Source organism: Chlorocebus sabaeus, chromosome 20 (assembly GCF_047675955.1).
Source record: "Chlorocebus sabaeus isolate Y175 chromosome 20, mChlSab1.0.hap1, whole genome shotgun sequence".
Lineage (NCBI taxonomy): Eukaryota > Metazoa > Chordata > Mammalia > Primates > Cercopithecidae > Chlorocebus > Chlorocebus sabaeus.
Genome location: NC_132923.1, coordinates 18540725 through 18556173, shown reverse-complemented (window position 1 = coordinate 18556173; position 15449 = coordinate 18540725). Strand labels below are relative to the sequence as shown.

At 35.2% G+C, this 15449-nt stretch overlaps 1 protein-coding gene across 8 annotated transcripts in view; it reads right to left on the bottom strand.

The window, feature by feature from the left end:
- The window catches only part of SPAG17 (sperm associated antigen 17), a 241103-nt gene that overhangs the window by 110484 nt on the left and 115170 nt on the right, over positions 1 to 15449 (bottom strand). For all 8 annotated transcript variants that reach the window (XM_073008447.1, XM_007977401.3, XM_073008444.1 and 5 more), the window contains 3 exons: positions 13588 to 13649; positions 12903 to 13016; positions 5785 to 5939 (listed from right to left, as the gene is read on the bottom strand). In XM_073008447.1, coding sequence (XP_072864548.1) covers positions 5785 to 5939; positions 12903 to 13016; positions 13588 to 13649 — 331 coding nt within the window. The remainder of the gene's footprint in view (positions 1 to 5784; positions 5940 to 12902; positions 13017 to 13587; positions 13650 to 15449) is intronic.

Here is a 15449-nt window from a genome sequence, read left to right as displayed (position 1 = left end):
TGATAAAAGTCCTCAATTAAGAAGGATTCAAAAATAAATTTGCACACACGTTACACATGTCAAAATAATAGAAAGGGGAGTAGATAAATCCATAATCATAAAAAGATAGGAAAACATCCTTCTCATAAACAGACATTAATCATGAGAATACTCTGTTTAATTTTATGCCAATAGACTGGAAAATCTAGATGTCATGCATGATTCCCTAGAGAAATAGAAATTACTCAAATTGATTGAAGAATTAACAAATCTAAATAGAGATTACTTTTAGAAGAATTGAAAAAGTTACAGACAATTGATCCTTGATCTCTTCATATTACCATTTCTCTCCTTGGGCCATGTCATCTAGTCCCTAGGAAGCCATAAGCTCAAAATGATTTTCCCTGTGAAGTAATGTGAAGGAATTACATTTAAATCTTTAAGCAATTTTCAGTTGATTTTTGTGTATACTTTAAGATAGTAATTCATTTTTTGAATTTTAATGTATTTTTAAGTAAACAAAAATTGTAAATATTTATAATGTACAACATGTGGTTTTGAAATATATATACTGTGGAATGGCTAAATTGAATTAATTAACATACATACTATCTTGCAAACTTATTATTTTTTGTGGGGTAAGAACACTTAAAATTAGGAATCCAATCCTAGTGCTATTGTATTACTGTCTACTTCTCCTTTAGTTCTGTTAATATTTGCTTTATGTTACTTTGCTGTTCAATGCTGTGTACATACATATTTACAACTGGTCTATCTGCTTGGAGAACTGACCTTGTCATTATATAATGATGTAGTCATTATAAGTCTTTCTTTATCTTTTGTAGCAATTTTTGATTTAAAGCCTATTTCATATGATGTAAGTGTAGACAATCTTGATCTCTTTTGGTTATTATTTGCATGGAATATGTTTCTCTCTCTCCTCACTTTCACCTTATTTGTGCCCTTAAATCTAAAGTGAGTCTCTTGCAGGCAGAGTATAGTTGGATATTGTTTTATTATCCATTCATCCACTCTGAGCTGGGGAATTTAATCCATTTAAAGTAATTATTAATACACTGTTGCCATTTAGTTCATTGTTTCCTTTTTTACCCTCATTCTGTGACACAGTATATTACATTTATTGATTTGTATATATTGAACCCTTCTTGCATTCCAGTTACAAATTCCACTTGATTGTGTTGAATAATTTTCAATTTTGTTTTACAGTTCTTTTGTTTCTTTCTTACTCTTCTTCTGTCTTCCTTTTTGACTGGCTGATTTTTTTGCAGTGTAATTGTTTCATTCCTTTTTCTTTCTCTTTCATGTGTTTATTATAGATTTTTGCTTTGTGGTTACATAAAACACCTTACATGTATAACAGTTCATTTTAAGCTGATAAAACTTGACTTTGATTTTACATAAAAACACACATTTGGAGAAGTATTTTTTTCTTTTTCCACTTTTTAGAGATGCGATCTTGATATCTCATCCAGGCTGGAGTACAACTCCTAGGCTCAAATGATCCTCCAGCCTAAGACTCCCATGTAGCTGTGACTCTCCCCTCCCAACATTTTATGTTATTGACATCACTATTTACATATTTTTGTAATGTGTATCCATCAATGAATCATCACAACTAGTTATTTTAATACATTTGTCTTTTAACTTTGTGTTAAATGTGATTTATGAACCACCATTACAATATTAAAGTATCCTGAATTTGACTATATACTTACCTTTACCTATAAGTTTTATGCTTTTATAAGTTTTCACATTGCTATTTAGTGTTTTTCATTTCAACTTGACAGCTCCCTTTGAGTATTTATTGAAGGGCAGGTCTGGTGGTGATGAACTCCCTCAGCTTTTGTTTGGGAAAGACTATCTCTCCTTCAGTTTTGAAGGCTACATTTGCTGGGTACAATATTCTCAGTCGTGTTATAAATGCATTCCTTTGGTCACATTTATATTTCCTGAATTCGTCATGTTCCTTGAAGTTTTCTGTTGCTGTCTTTGCAATTTAAGAAGCAGTTCTCTCCTCCAGTCTTTACTGGCTAGATTTGGTATATAAAAAGGCGTTCAACACTAATCATCAAGGACATGCAGATCAAAATGACAATTAGATATCATTTCACTTATACTGGGATGGTTATTATAAACAAAACAAAATAAAACAAAAGATATCAAGCATTGGAAAGGATGTGGAGAAACTGGAACCCTTATATATGGTTGGAGGGAATGTAGAAAGGTGCAGCCACTATGGAAAATAGCATAGAGGTTTCTCAAAAAGTAAAAATAGAACAACCATATAATCCATCAATCCCTCTTTTGAGTATGTATACAAAAAAATTGAAATCAGCATCTTGAAGAATTAGCTGGACCCCCATCTTCATTGCAATGTTTTCCACAGTAGCCAAGATAAAAAAACAACCTCAGTGTCTGATGATGGATTTAAATATGTGGTATATATGATGGAATAGCATTCAGCCTTAAAAAAGACGAAATCCTGCCATTTGTGACATGTATAAACTTAGAGGATATTATGCTGAATTAAATAAACCAGTCCCTGAATGACAAATACTGGCTGATTCCACTTATACAGGTTATCTAAAATAGTCAAATTCATAGAAGCAGAGAATAGAATAGTGGTTTACAGTGGCTGGTATGGGTGTGGGGAATTATTTTTCAAATATCATTAATAATATGGTATTGTGTACTTGAAGATATGTTAAAAGAAGGGATCATGTGTTCAATGTTTTTAAAAAACGACAACACAAATGGACATGAGGACGCTTTTTAACATAATGGGTATGTTTACTACCTTGGTTGTGGTAACGGTATCATGGGTATATGCATATGTTCAACCTCTCAAGATGTGTAAATTAAATGTGTACAATTTTATGTATATCAATTATACCTCAATAAAGCTAAAAATACTTATCACAATTTCTAAAGAATGAATCAAACAACATAGCATGTAACTGTCACTAGTGAAAATAAACAAAATGGAACTCAAAGTAAAGAAACTGAAAAAGAGAACATAAAAGGACAAAATTACGTGATTGAAATCAATTTAAAAATATGTACAAAATTCCCAACCAAGAGGCAAATATTGTCAGACTAAATTTTTAAAAAAATCCCAACTACACATATTTTACAAGTTATATATGGGCAGAAAGGATATGCTAGATATAATATTAAAGAAAAAGGTTTGTATAACTTATCAATGTCAGATAAAATATATCTGATAAAATCTATACAGATATATTAATGTCAAACATATCAACATTGCTATCAGACAAAATAAACCTGAAATCAAATGGTAGTCCTAGAAATAAAGAGGAACATTGCATAAGGATAAAAGGTTCATCAGGAAGATATAACAATTCTAATACTGTATTTGTTTAATAATATAACCTCAATATGCATGAAACCAAAAACTGATATAATTATAATGAAAAACTGACAAATTCATCATAATATTGTGGTTTTTTAAAAAAGGTTTTTTTTCTCGTTAATTAATGGAATTTTTGAACAAGTCCTCAAAAATCCAAAAGATTGTGGAAGATTTAAAAAATACATCCCTACAGTCAGAAATTAGAGAATATTCCTTCCTGTCATACAAACTTTAAGCATTAAAAAACTGACTACATATTAAACAACAGAGCAAGTATCAACAAATTTCATAGCCTCAGTATTCCATAGAACATGTTACCTGACCACTATATCTTAAAACTATAAACTGTTAACAAAAATGTAACACATAGCCAAGTGTTTAAAACGAAAACTCACATTTCTGTGTAATTAACGGGTCAAGTAAGCAAGGATAATGGAAATTAGAAATGAAAGATAATAAAAATACCGTCAGATACTTTGAGGTGTTGCTAGGGAGAGATTTTGCCTTAAATGCTAATGAGCAAAAAGCCAACCAAAACTAACAACAAACAACTCAAAATCACAAGATAAGATTTTAATTTAAGAAGTTAAAGAACATCAGAATAATCCAAGGAAATTAAAGAGGAGAAATAAACAAGATGATGGCAAAATCAAATAAAATAAAAGGAGAAAGAATCAGAAAGCAAGAACAGATTTCTTAAAAATATCAGGAAGACTGGCAAACCTTTGGCAAGTTTGATCCAGAAAAATATAGAGAAATCGTACATTAAAAATGTTAAGAACAAAAAAGAATATAGACACATGTAACACAGGTTTAAAAGGTAAGAGAATATTTTATCAACTTTATGTCAATACTTTTGAAAACAGGTGTAATGGTCAAATATCTGGAAAAATATAAATTATAAACTTAACTAAAATTAAATAGAAAACCTGAAGAGTCTGATAATGATGAAAGAAGTCGTGTCAGTAATCAAACATCTTCCCTGGGCCATATGTTTTTATCTGTAAACTCTACCAAATGCCAAAGGAACATATATCTTAATTTTCCACGAACTATTTCAGAAAATTAAAAAATAGAAATAAAAAGGGAGAATATTTTCCAGTTAATTTATGAGGTTAATATAATCTCAATACCCAAACCAAATAGGAATATTTAAAGCAAGGAAAAATTATAGCTGAATCTTGCCCATGAATACACATGAATACACATATTCTAAACAATACATTAGCAAACACATGTGGCAATTATAAAGAAGGTAACATAATGGACAAATTTGGCTTACTACAAGTTTGGTTCAACGCTAGAATGTCTGTTAATGAAATCAGTACTTTCATAGATTAAAGAAAAAAATATAAACACCTAAATTGATCCAGAAAAATCATCTTATTGATATGACTTAATGACCATCTATGACTGAGAACTCATAGCACACTAGAAATATTTTTAACTTAATAAGGAATATTTATGTAAATCCTAGAGCAAAAAAACAAAAAACAAAAAACAAAACCAAAACCATTTAATTGTTGAATATTCAAAACATTGCCTTTAAAATTGGGAATAAGACAAGGATTTCTCCTCAAAATTAAATTGGAGATCCTAGCCAGTAAATAAGGCAAAGGTATAAAATGTTTAATTATTGTTAATGAAAAACAAAACAATGACAAACACAGCTTAACTGTTCAAGGTGTTATATTAGTATACCTACCATATTCCATTCATAAAATGACTTTAAAATGTGTGTGTGCCCACATACAGCATATTCCCCCAATTATTATGTAAGTCCATTCTGTAAATCTTTCTGTATTCTTTGAAACAAAAAAAAGCTATACAAATAATACTGAAAATACATTAACCAGTATTGAAATAACAATGAAATATCATCATACTTAATGAGAAGAGAGAACAAAGTTTTAAGACAACAAGGAAATAACTAAGGAGCTGGAAAGAAAAAAAAATCACTGACTCCTAGGCTCTCAGTTTGCTGGAAACCTGACTGCTCTGTTGGTATATTACTCAGCTGACCTATTTTTGAATCTTCCCCAGATAAAATAGAGTTAAAAAAACCAACATGCAGAATGTCATGTTTTATAGTTCCTACTTGAAATCTTTTGGAGACAGTTTTACTGGAATCTAAATGAATCAAATGTAATTTAACAACATCCTCACTGGATTCCATGAGGGCAAGAATGATACCTGTTTTCTTTAGTGGTATAGCTCCAGTGCCTATACAGTGCCCAGCACATGCTGACATTCAATTTAGTGAGCTGAACTGAAACTACAGTACTACACAAATGTTTTCATTGAGCTGAACCCCCTAGCTTAGGCTAAGAAACTAAAACCTAAGTAACTAAGTAACTGGCAAGCTAACTAAACCCAACTAACTAATTAACGAAACTTTCTAAATTTGTTACCTGAATCCAACATTGGAGTGAAGAGCAATGTTCCAATATTCACAATGCAAACGTTGTCTATTCATTGGATTGTGAAAGACTAAAAGTAAAGAGTTGTCTTGGGTGTGGTAGTAAGAATCAACACACCTATATTGCTTATGGGCTTCTTGAAGGACCTGAAAATAAAAATAATTGCATTGTAGAATCTTCTTTATTTTCCCAAAGAGAAAGCTCTCCTACTAGGGCATTTCTCTACTCCCTTTTTCTTCCTACATTTACCTCCACATTGTTTGTCAAGTTGAAATTCCTAGAGCATTCTTTTCTAGCTACTAGAAGGTGAGAGCATGAATGGTAGATGGCTTGGGAAGCATTTCAGCAATACTTTAGAAAAACAAATACTAGGCATCAGGCAGAGAGGCATTTGCTACAGGTGTTCTTCATTAAGGTTGGTAGGTAATAATTAAGCACAGCAGTCATTTATCTAGCATTTTCTGTACCTTGATATAGATCATCTAATTTTATCATCATTAAAAACTCCAGATAAATAGATGCTAGGAATTAAATTGTGTTCACTATCCCTATGTATATGTTGAAGCCTTAACTGCTAGTGTGATCGTATTTGGAGATGGGGCTGTGGGGAGGTAATGAGGTTTGGATGGGGTCATAAGACTAGGGCCCTGAAGATAAGATTAGTGCCCTTATAAGAAGAGGCAGCAGAGAACTTGTTCTCCCTCCCTCTTTCCCTTCTCCATCCCCGTTCCTTCTTACTCTCTGCTATGTGAGGACACAATGCAAAGGCACAAGCCAGGAAGGGAGCGCTCAACAAAACCCAACTATGCCAGCACCCAGACCTCAGACTTGCAGCCTCCAAAACTGTGAGAAAATTTCTGTTGTTCACGCCACTCAGGCATGGCATTTTGGCATGGCAGCCCAAGTGGACTAAAACAGTAGGTATGATTATTTTTCCCATATCAAAATTAGAATTCTCATTTTTTCAGCATAAATTGGGGCTAAGAGAGAATAAGGGACTTGTCTAGGAACACTGTGTGTTATGGTGCCAAGGCTCATCCCTGTTTTCCAACTCTAAATTTTACCACTTTGCATTCTCTCCACTGTACTACGCTGTGTTAGATGAAGTGAAGTGAGTGATCTTTCTGACACATACCATTTCTACCTGCCTTCCACCTCTGGCCCTTTCTAAAAATACCATCCTCAGCATGCACTGCAGTGGCAGCCACCAATAGAGAGGCACCGTGGGCAGCTGCTTATCCTGTTTCCTTTGCCAATCAACAATAAGGACACTTGTCGATAGGAAAAACAAATTAGACAGCTGTGAGCTTTTGTTTTCGTTTTCAGTATCAATTTGCTGAGGCAGCTTTTGGTTTTCTATTGTTTGCATGATCTGAAGGCATGGAATAATATGTTAGAAAAGGGCTGCTTTCATTTTGCTTTCAATTCTGCATTGGTAGCATAATCAAAACAATACATTTGCTTCCCCAATTTAGTCCCCTGAATGAGTATCTTTATGGAGTGGCACTTTTACATCTGTTCCCTCAGAGCCAACACAAGAAACATACATGTGGTGAATATCTTTGCATTTTAAAATATTGCTATGTAGGGTATCATCTAGCACTTATTGATGTTTTTTGAAAAGTAAATTCTGCTCAGACTATAAACCCAAAAAACCATTGCATTTATGATGAATATCTATCCTTCCTTCTTTTAGATAGTAAGAGCTTTGAAATCTTTGAGTTTTCATATTTGCTTTGGGGTGCTAAAAATATAGCACTAAGTTTCTCAGAACTATAGCTGCTCTCAAACAATATGTAAAGTTTTCATATCTTATTTTCTCCTTTTTTACTAACTTGTGCTTGTCTTTTATTCTGTATTAATATTATTGGTTACATTAGTTTATTAAGTTTTTCATTAAAAATGAGTACCTATTGTGTGGCAGGCACTGTGCAGGTACTAGGAAAACAAAAATAAAATAGATAAGATTTTCCTCTAAAATATGATTAAGATCTTTTTTGTTGTTAATTAGAGATGGGACTTTGCTGTGTTGCCCAGGCTGGCCCCTAAAGCCTAGCTTCAAGTGATCCTCCTGTCTCAGCCTCCTGAACAGTTGGGACTACAGACCTGTGGCTTTATAGATTATTTCGAAAGAGGTGTGTCCAAAAAGATGAAATTAATGCAATATCTTATATATGGAGAATGGATTAGAGCAGGGCAAGAGTGGAAGCAGGTAATCAGGAGGATATTGTGGTGGAATGAGAGGGCGGCAGTCATATAAAAGTAGGCTGGGCGTGGTGGCTCACGCCTGTAATCCCAGCACTTTGAGAGGCCAAGGAGGGTGAATCACGGGGTCAGGAGATTGAGACCATCCTCGCCAACATGGTGAAATCCTACTAAAAATACAAAAATTAGCCAGGCATGATGGCGTATGCCTGTAGTCCCAGTTTCTCAGGAGGCTGAGGCAGGATAATCGCTTGAACCCGGGAGGCGGAGGTTGCAGTGAACTGAGATTACACCACTGCACTCCAGCCTGGGCTGCAGAGTGAGACTCTGTCTCAAAAAAAAAAAAAAAAAAAAAAAAAAGGTAGTGGTAGCTGTGTTGCAGAAGAGCTTGAAGATATATTTGGAGGTGTACCCCTTAAACATTGATGATGGATTAGGTATCAGGGACAAAGGAAAGGTTGGAACAAAGGATGATTCTGGCTTTTTGCTTGCGCACTTGAATGATGGTGACCTTTTCTGGGACGGACAAGGGAAGAAATGCTTAGGTGGGAAAAATATGAGTGTCATGTGGGATACTAAATTTGAGATGAATACTAAATTTGATCAGAAATTAAGGTAGAATTTTGAGTAAGGTATGATAATGTGAATCTCTAGAGGGAGGTAATTTAAAAGACAAAAACTTAGGCATCTGTCAGCATTAGATAGTATATAACAGATGAGATCATCAAAGGAGGGTGTTTATAGAGGCGAGAAGATGCTCTAGGGCTTCCTGGAGGCTCCAGAGCCTTGAGGCACTTCCATATTCGATGCTGGGTAAAGGAGAAGTCAACAAAATTCCAAATACAACACTGAGGAAATCAAGAATGCAGAGTGTTTCATGGGGGAAGTGATAAGCTCTGCAATGCTGTTAAAAGGTCAGGGAAGATGAAGAAAGATAAGTGTCTATTAGATTTAGCAAAACAAAGATTATTGATTACCTTGAAAAGTGCAGCTGCATCCAGCGGTAAGGACAGAGAAAAACTGAAATAGAATAAAGTCTGAAATAAACTTTCAGTTACAGAGAGAAGATTGAGTATTTGCACTCCCTAATGCCTCATTAAAAGAACAGTAAAATTTTGTTTGTTTTTTTAATGTCATAAAGTTGAAGGCCAACCTCAACTTGTTGAAGGAGAGGAGACAAAGGCACCAGAATTTTAGAAACTGGAAAGCAGAAGGATAAGGGCTGACTTAGCAGAATGCAGAAAGCCAAGTCTTGAGATTAATTTTAGGAGAGACCAGAGGCAACCCCATTTGTGTGCAGAAATATAGAAAGTCTCAGGATATGGAAATACTAGTCAACCCTGCAAATGGGGTGAAAGTGGCACTGAAAATAGGAAGATTAGTTTAAAGTCTTTTTAAGAAGCCGTTAGGCCCCTGGATCCCATTAAAATTCTGAGCAACTGGGCTATTGCCTATCTCCCACTCCAGCAGAGGGGAAGAGGGTAACTACAGATGTTAGACCAATGGGTTCTAAGAACAGTGGAACCAAGATACACCGACAGAGAAGTACATGCCAGAAAAAAAGGGAATTGTGAAAAAGCCTAAATCAGCACTGCTCAATAGACATATAAAGTGAGCCACAAATGTGAGCCACATGTGCAATTCTAAATTTTATAGTAGCCACATTTTAAAAAGTAAAAAGAAACAAGTCTAATAAATGTTAATGATATATTTTATTTAATCTGACAGATAAAATTATAATTTCAACATATAAACCGTGCAAAAGTAATTAATGCCACCTTTTTAAAGTCTTGGAAATTGAGTGTGTATAGCACTTATGTAGTGTACAGCACAGTTATTGCACATCTCGGTTTGGACTAGATTCATTTCAAGTACTCAGATGTTACATGTGACTAGTGGCTACCACATTGGATAATGCAGATCTAGATAATAAATGTCAGAAGCTTAATACCCTTCCCCCATTACCTAGCTTTCAAAACACTGACAGGAAGGCTTATGTCTTTCAGACAGAAAATTATACTTTTTTTTTTTTCATGGAGAATTTAAATGGCCCAAGAAAACAGACCTCCATAGCAACAATGGTGAGTCTCCTACGGAAATCTCCCAGCCAAATCACCCAACAATGAACTCAGTTATTGACAGCTTCCCACCCCACCTCATACAGCACTTCCTATCATATTTTTATTGTTTCATTATTAATATGAGCAAAGAGGACAATATTATATATTACCCTCTAACATGAAAAATGAAGACTAAACAAAAAAGACAAAAAAAGAGAAAAGAAACTTGGAGGAAAAAGAGATAATTCAGGGAGAAGACAACTTCAGAGGACTTTAATATCCTCATAGAGATAAGAGAATGTATTATATCAGAAATGCAATGGCTCCCGCCTGTAATGCCAGCACTTTGGGAGGCCAAGGTGGGTGGATCACTTGAGGTCAGAAGTTCAAGACCAGCCTGGCCAACATGGTGAAACCCCGTCTCTACTAAAAATACAAAAATCAGCCAGGTGTGGTGGCAAGTGCCTGTAATCTCAGCTACTTGGCAGGTTGAGACAGGAGAAGCACTTGAACCTGGAAGGCGGAGGTTGCACTGAGCCAAGACTGTGCCACTCCAGGCTGGGCGACAGAGCAAGACACTATCTCAAAAAAAAAAAAAAAGAAAAGAAAAGAAAAGAAAAAAGATAATTTGGAATTATAAATATAACTTTAGAAATTAGAATGATAATAACAGGAATAAAAGGCTCAATATAAGAACTGAATGGAAATTGAGCAAAGCCAAAAGATAAATTGATGGAAACTAAAAGAAAAAAGACAGGGAAATTGCGAGTTCAGTCTAGGAGGTCCAACACCAGAATAATAAGATTTCCAGAAAAAAACGGACAGAGAAAATGGAGAGGAGATTATCGAAGAAATGATTACAGAAAATTTCCCAAAATATAAATTCAGGAATTTCTGGATTGCACTGGCTTGCCAGAACAATACATAGAAACAGAACTATACTAAGGCATATCACCAGGAAATCAAGAGCATTGGAACAGAGAAGATCTTAAAATCTTCCAGAGAGAGGATCAAAACACACTCAAACAACTAATTAGGAATCAGAATTGTATTTATTTATTTATTTTTCTAAGGACAATCTGGGAAGTCAGATCACTGTCAAAGAATGTCTTTAAAGTCTTGAGAAAAAATGCTTTTTAATTTAGCATTTACTATAAAGCCTGTCAGTCAATATAAAGATAGAATTAAGCTGTTTTCAAATATTGAATGCCTCAAAAATTTACATCCCATCTATCTTAATTAAGGAAGCTACTGGAAGAGATGATCCTCTACAAAAAAGAGAGTAACTGGACAGAGAACACATGGGATGAAGGAAACAGGCATCTAACTGGAAAGGAAGGGAATGGGTGTGGCCCAGATGATGGTAAACGGAGGCCCAGGACCACAGCTGTGCAGCAAGTTTAGGGAATATGGGAGAGATATCACTAATACAATAAAACTGTTAGAATATCTAGAGTTAGAATAATAGAATATCTGTTATGTTTGAATGTATTGAGAGACTTACTCAGTAGTAGAGAATTTGGGGATAAGTTAATAATAAATATATAGTAAACCACACAAATAGAAAAAGAGGCAATTATTAACTGCAGAGAAAATAAAAAAGCTACCGATAAAGGAAATATAATTACAGAATACTACACAGTTCAGCTGTGAATAGCACTTACATAACTGAAATAAAGTGAGTTTTGAATACTGATCTAACCAAAAATTATGATATTGTTAACAGTATCAGAGAAAGGAGAAGTGCTAATATGAATGTGGGGATAGGTGAGCCTGTACCTGTACATGCACGTATGTGTTGGATGGGGGTGGGCAAAGCTGTGTTCTCAAGAGGGAATCAATTGATAATGATGTCACAAAACTAAAACTAAACAAAATATACTTGCTATTTGGAGATCACTGAGTAAAGTAACAAAAGAAAGGGGTAAATGTGCTGAAGATTTTTGCCTCTGAGAATTGAGGCTTGGTGGAGTGGGGTGGGTATGGGGGAAGGAGGCTGTTTTTCATAATAAGACTTTGTAGAACTTTCTGGCTTAAAAAATATGTGGTAAAACCTTGACAAAAATAAAAATCTAATTAAAAAGACAAAACCAAAAGAGGACAGGTTTTTGTGTAAAAGCTAAAAACAGCAAAAGGATTTAGGTTTGGGATTACTTGTTATTTTGCAGAGTGGTTAAGAATACAAGTTCCAGGACCAGATTTCCTGGATTTATATCTTGCTTCTCACTTAGCTGCCATGTTACCTTGGACAAAAGTCACTACTGGTCAAGGTGCCTCAGTTTCTTACTGCTTACATAGTTCCTACTTCATAGGGTTATTGTGAGGGTTAAATGCGCTAATAATACGTATTAATCAGTGCCTGGCACATGGTAAGTGCTCAATGAATGTTAGCTATCACAGATTCCATTGAACTGTTAATCAGAACAGAAAATACTGTGAAATGCAGTGAAACTGAGTAGAATGGATAAACAATATGGAAAAAAACAGGATTTTTCCCAATAAAACCTTACTTTTTTTAAAGAAAGTATATTCAGCAGCAAAAAAAGTGTATATATATGTGTGTGTGTATATATATATAAATATATATGCAGCAGTCTTGTATATTTCTTTTCTTAAAATATTTTATAAAAGCATTCTTTCGTAAAGTGTATTTTAAACTATTTTAGAGAGTCCCTGGGAATGCATAGCTCAAGCTGGAAGTAAATTTATTTTATAGCTGAAGTAAAGGAGAATATTGATCTGAACTAGATCTGAGAGAATGACCTGGAGGTGAACTGTTCTAAATCACAGCAGACTCTCCAGACCTATCTGACCGTCTCCTAGAGAATCGCAGTCCATAAATACCTGAAGCAGTACTTTCGGTTTAAAATGTTCAGTAAAACTCCAGTCCATTAGACTGCGCTGCTGTGTTTTCTTTATGTCCTCTAAATCTGCTTCCACCATCATCTTCTTGGATTTCTAAAATATCATAGGAACATAATTTCAGCTTTAATTTGTTTAAGTACAAATGGAGCACTCTTGGGCTCCGTCAACTAACCAGCATGTACTCCATCTAATTGGGGAAATCTGCATATGTATAAAGCCATATGGCAACATTTTAGGAGAGCTGCTGCCAAAAAGAGTATGGCTTTGACTTTTTTTTTAATGGGCAACATAATCTAAATATTTTTATTGTTAGGTTATACTCTTCTGAGTCCTGTTAGCAATTACAGGCAGGTTTTCTGAACTCTCTTCAAGACAACGTTAGCTCTACATGGCTGTATGGTGAGCAGGTGTTTGTGAGGTTGCCAAGCCACACTGTCTAGAGAGGAGCATGGAGCTGGGAAGTTATGTGCAAGCCGCCTAGCAAAATTAACTCCTTTCTCTCCAGTTAGAGCTGCTCTGGGGATGTCCGAATAATTCCTCTTTTCTAACCTCAGTATTCTCCTTCTAAGTATCTTCTTTTTCCTTTTTCAGTGTTTCTCACTCCAAATCATGGTTTTGCTCAGATCATCCTGTCATCTACATTTTTAGAAAAATAATTCCTTACCTTTTCATGAGAATCAGCCTTTGCGACTGCATCATCTTTGATCTCATTGTTTGTGGTCTGCTCTGCAAATCAAAGACACCAACATCCAGTTGTATTCTGGCTTTGTTCTTGCCCTGCTGGTTAATGCTGTGCCTTTTTGTTGCCCATATGATCTATGTTTCTGTGCTGAAAAGGCAATGCCTGAAAGGCATGTTTTGTGCCTCCAGAAAGGTGTTTGTGTCCATAATTCTAAATCTGTGCCTACCTAGAAAAACTATACTAAGCTCTTTGAAAAGAACCTAGCTTCTTGTGTGATCTATCTTAAATCATACCAGATATTCTGCTTTCAGACTGTATCCTTCACTTCTAACAATATATCTTTACCTTTAAAAGTTGTAAATATTTACTGATGAAATCAGCTTCTTAGTACACATGATTTGTCTTCTTGTGCTGGTGACTATCACAAAGCCTTTTTAAATTTCTGTGGATCTTGTGGATGACAGACTAGGGTGGGGGCAGGCCATGCGTGCAAAGAGGCACTGGCAGATAAATGCACTTCCTATTGGAAAATGATACGCTTTCACCATTCTGCAGAGCTTCCCTTCCATTCATTAATCATTTATTAATTTAAAAATGATTTAATGAGCATCTGCTAATTTACACATGAAGCTTAACAAAAGTTAAATAAATAAATGAAGTGGTAGCTGGACTCCATGGACCAATACAAGTCATGCACACTATGGACCAATATGAGTCATGCACACTAGCTTTCCTTGTGACCACAGAGTACGCTTATATGACGACTGGGATGGCGGTATCATCCTTGGCTATGAAGCAAACAGCCATGTGCATGAACAAGGAAGGAATACATTCATATTGTTGATTTCTGCATCACCAGAAGGAAGAGTTCCATGATAAATAAGTTTAGCATAGATCCATGAACATCTCACTATGAATGTCTTAGAATTTGAAATTTGCTCTTGTTATTGTGAATCTCTAATCGAGAAATGGATAATGTATATAGCATTTTTTTGATCACAGAAAGAGTATGTGTGTGTAGGAGGTGGAATCTGTGGGAATATACTTTGATGTTGCTGAACAACTGAACAGCCCTGACTTCTTATCACCCTTAGAATAAATGAAGATTATGTCTGACAAAGTTGTACAGGAAATGGCCCTGGCCTAACTCTTCAAGCACAACTCTTTGACTCCCTTGCTTATTCTACTACAGATACACTGGCCTGCTTGCTGTGCCTTCAGGGTCTTGCACTTGCTTTCCCTCTGGCATGCTTTGGCCTTAGATGTTCACCTTTTTCAGACCCTGACTTCATTCATATTGCTCGAGTATCACCTTGTCAAGAGCCTTCTGCTTCATCTTCTGCTTTTTTTTTTTTTTTTTTTTTTTTTTTATCATATCATGTACCTATGCCTAATGCTACTTACTTGTTTATGGTCTGTCTCTCCACCTCATATGTAAATTCCTGGAGAATAGAAACTTCATCTTATTATTATTTTTTTTACTGTACCCTGAGCACCCAGCACCTGGCAGGAACTCAGTAAATATTTCCTTTTGATTGAATGAGAGGAATCTACATCATATATCAAAGGTGGAAATGAACCTAAAGCCATATAGAGAGATTAGAAGTGTGGGAAAAAACCTACAACAAAGTCTTATTCTGTGGCAAGCATAAGACAACATTTTATTATGCGGCAAAGAGTACCATATTTGGGCTTCTAGAGGGAGAAGTTGATTGTGCCTATGAAGGACAGGTCAGTGTTGTTCTTTCTTTCAGGAGCACAGCTACTTACATTTTTGCTACTAGTTCCATCTTTCCTTCGCCTGGTGAAGGTGACAGCGTGAACATTCCATTTTGATTTAGGGG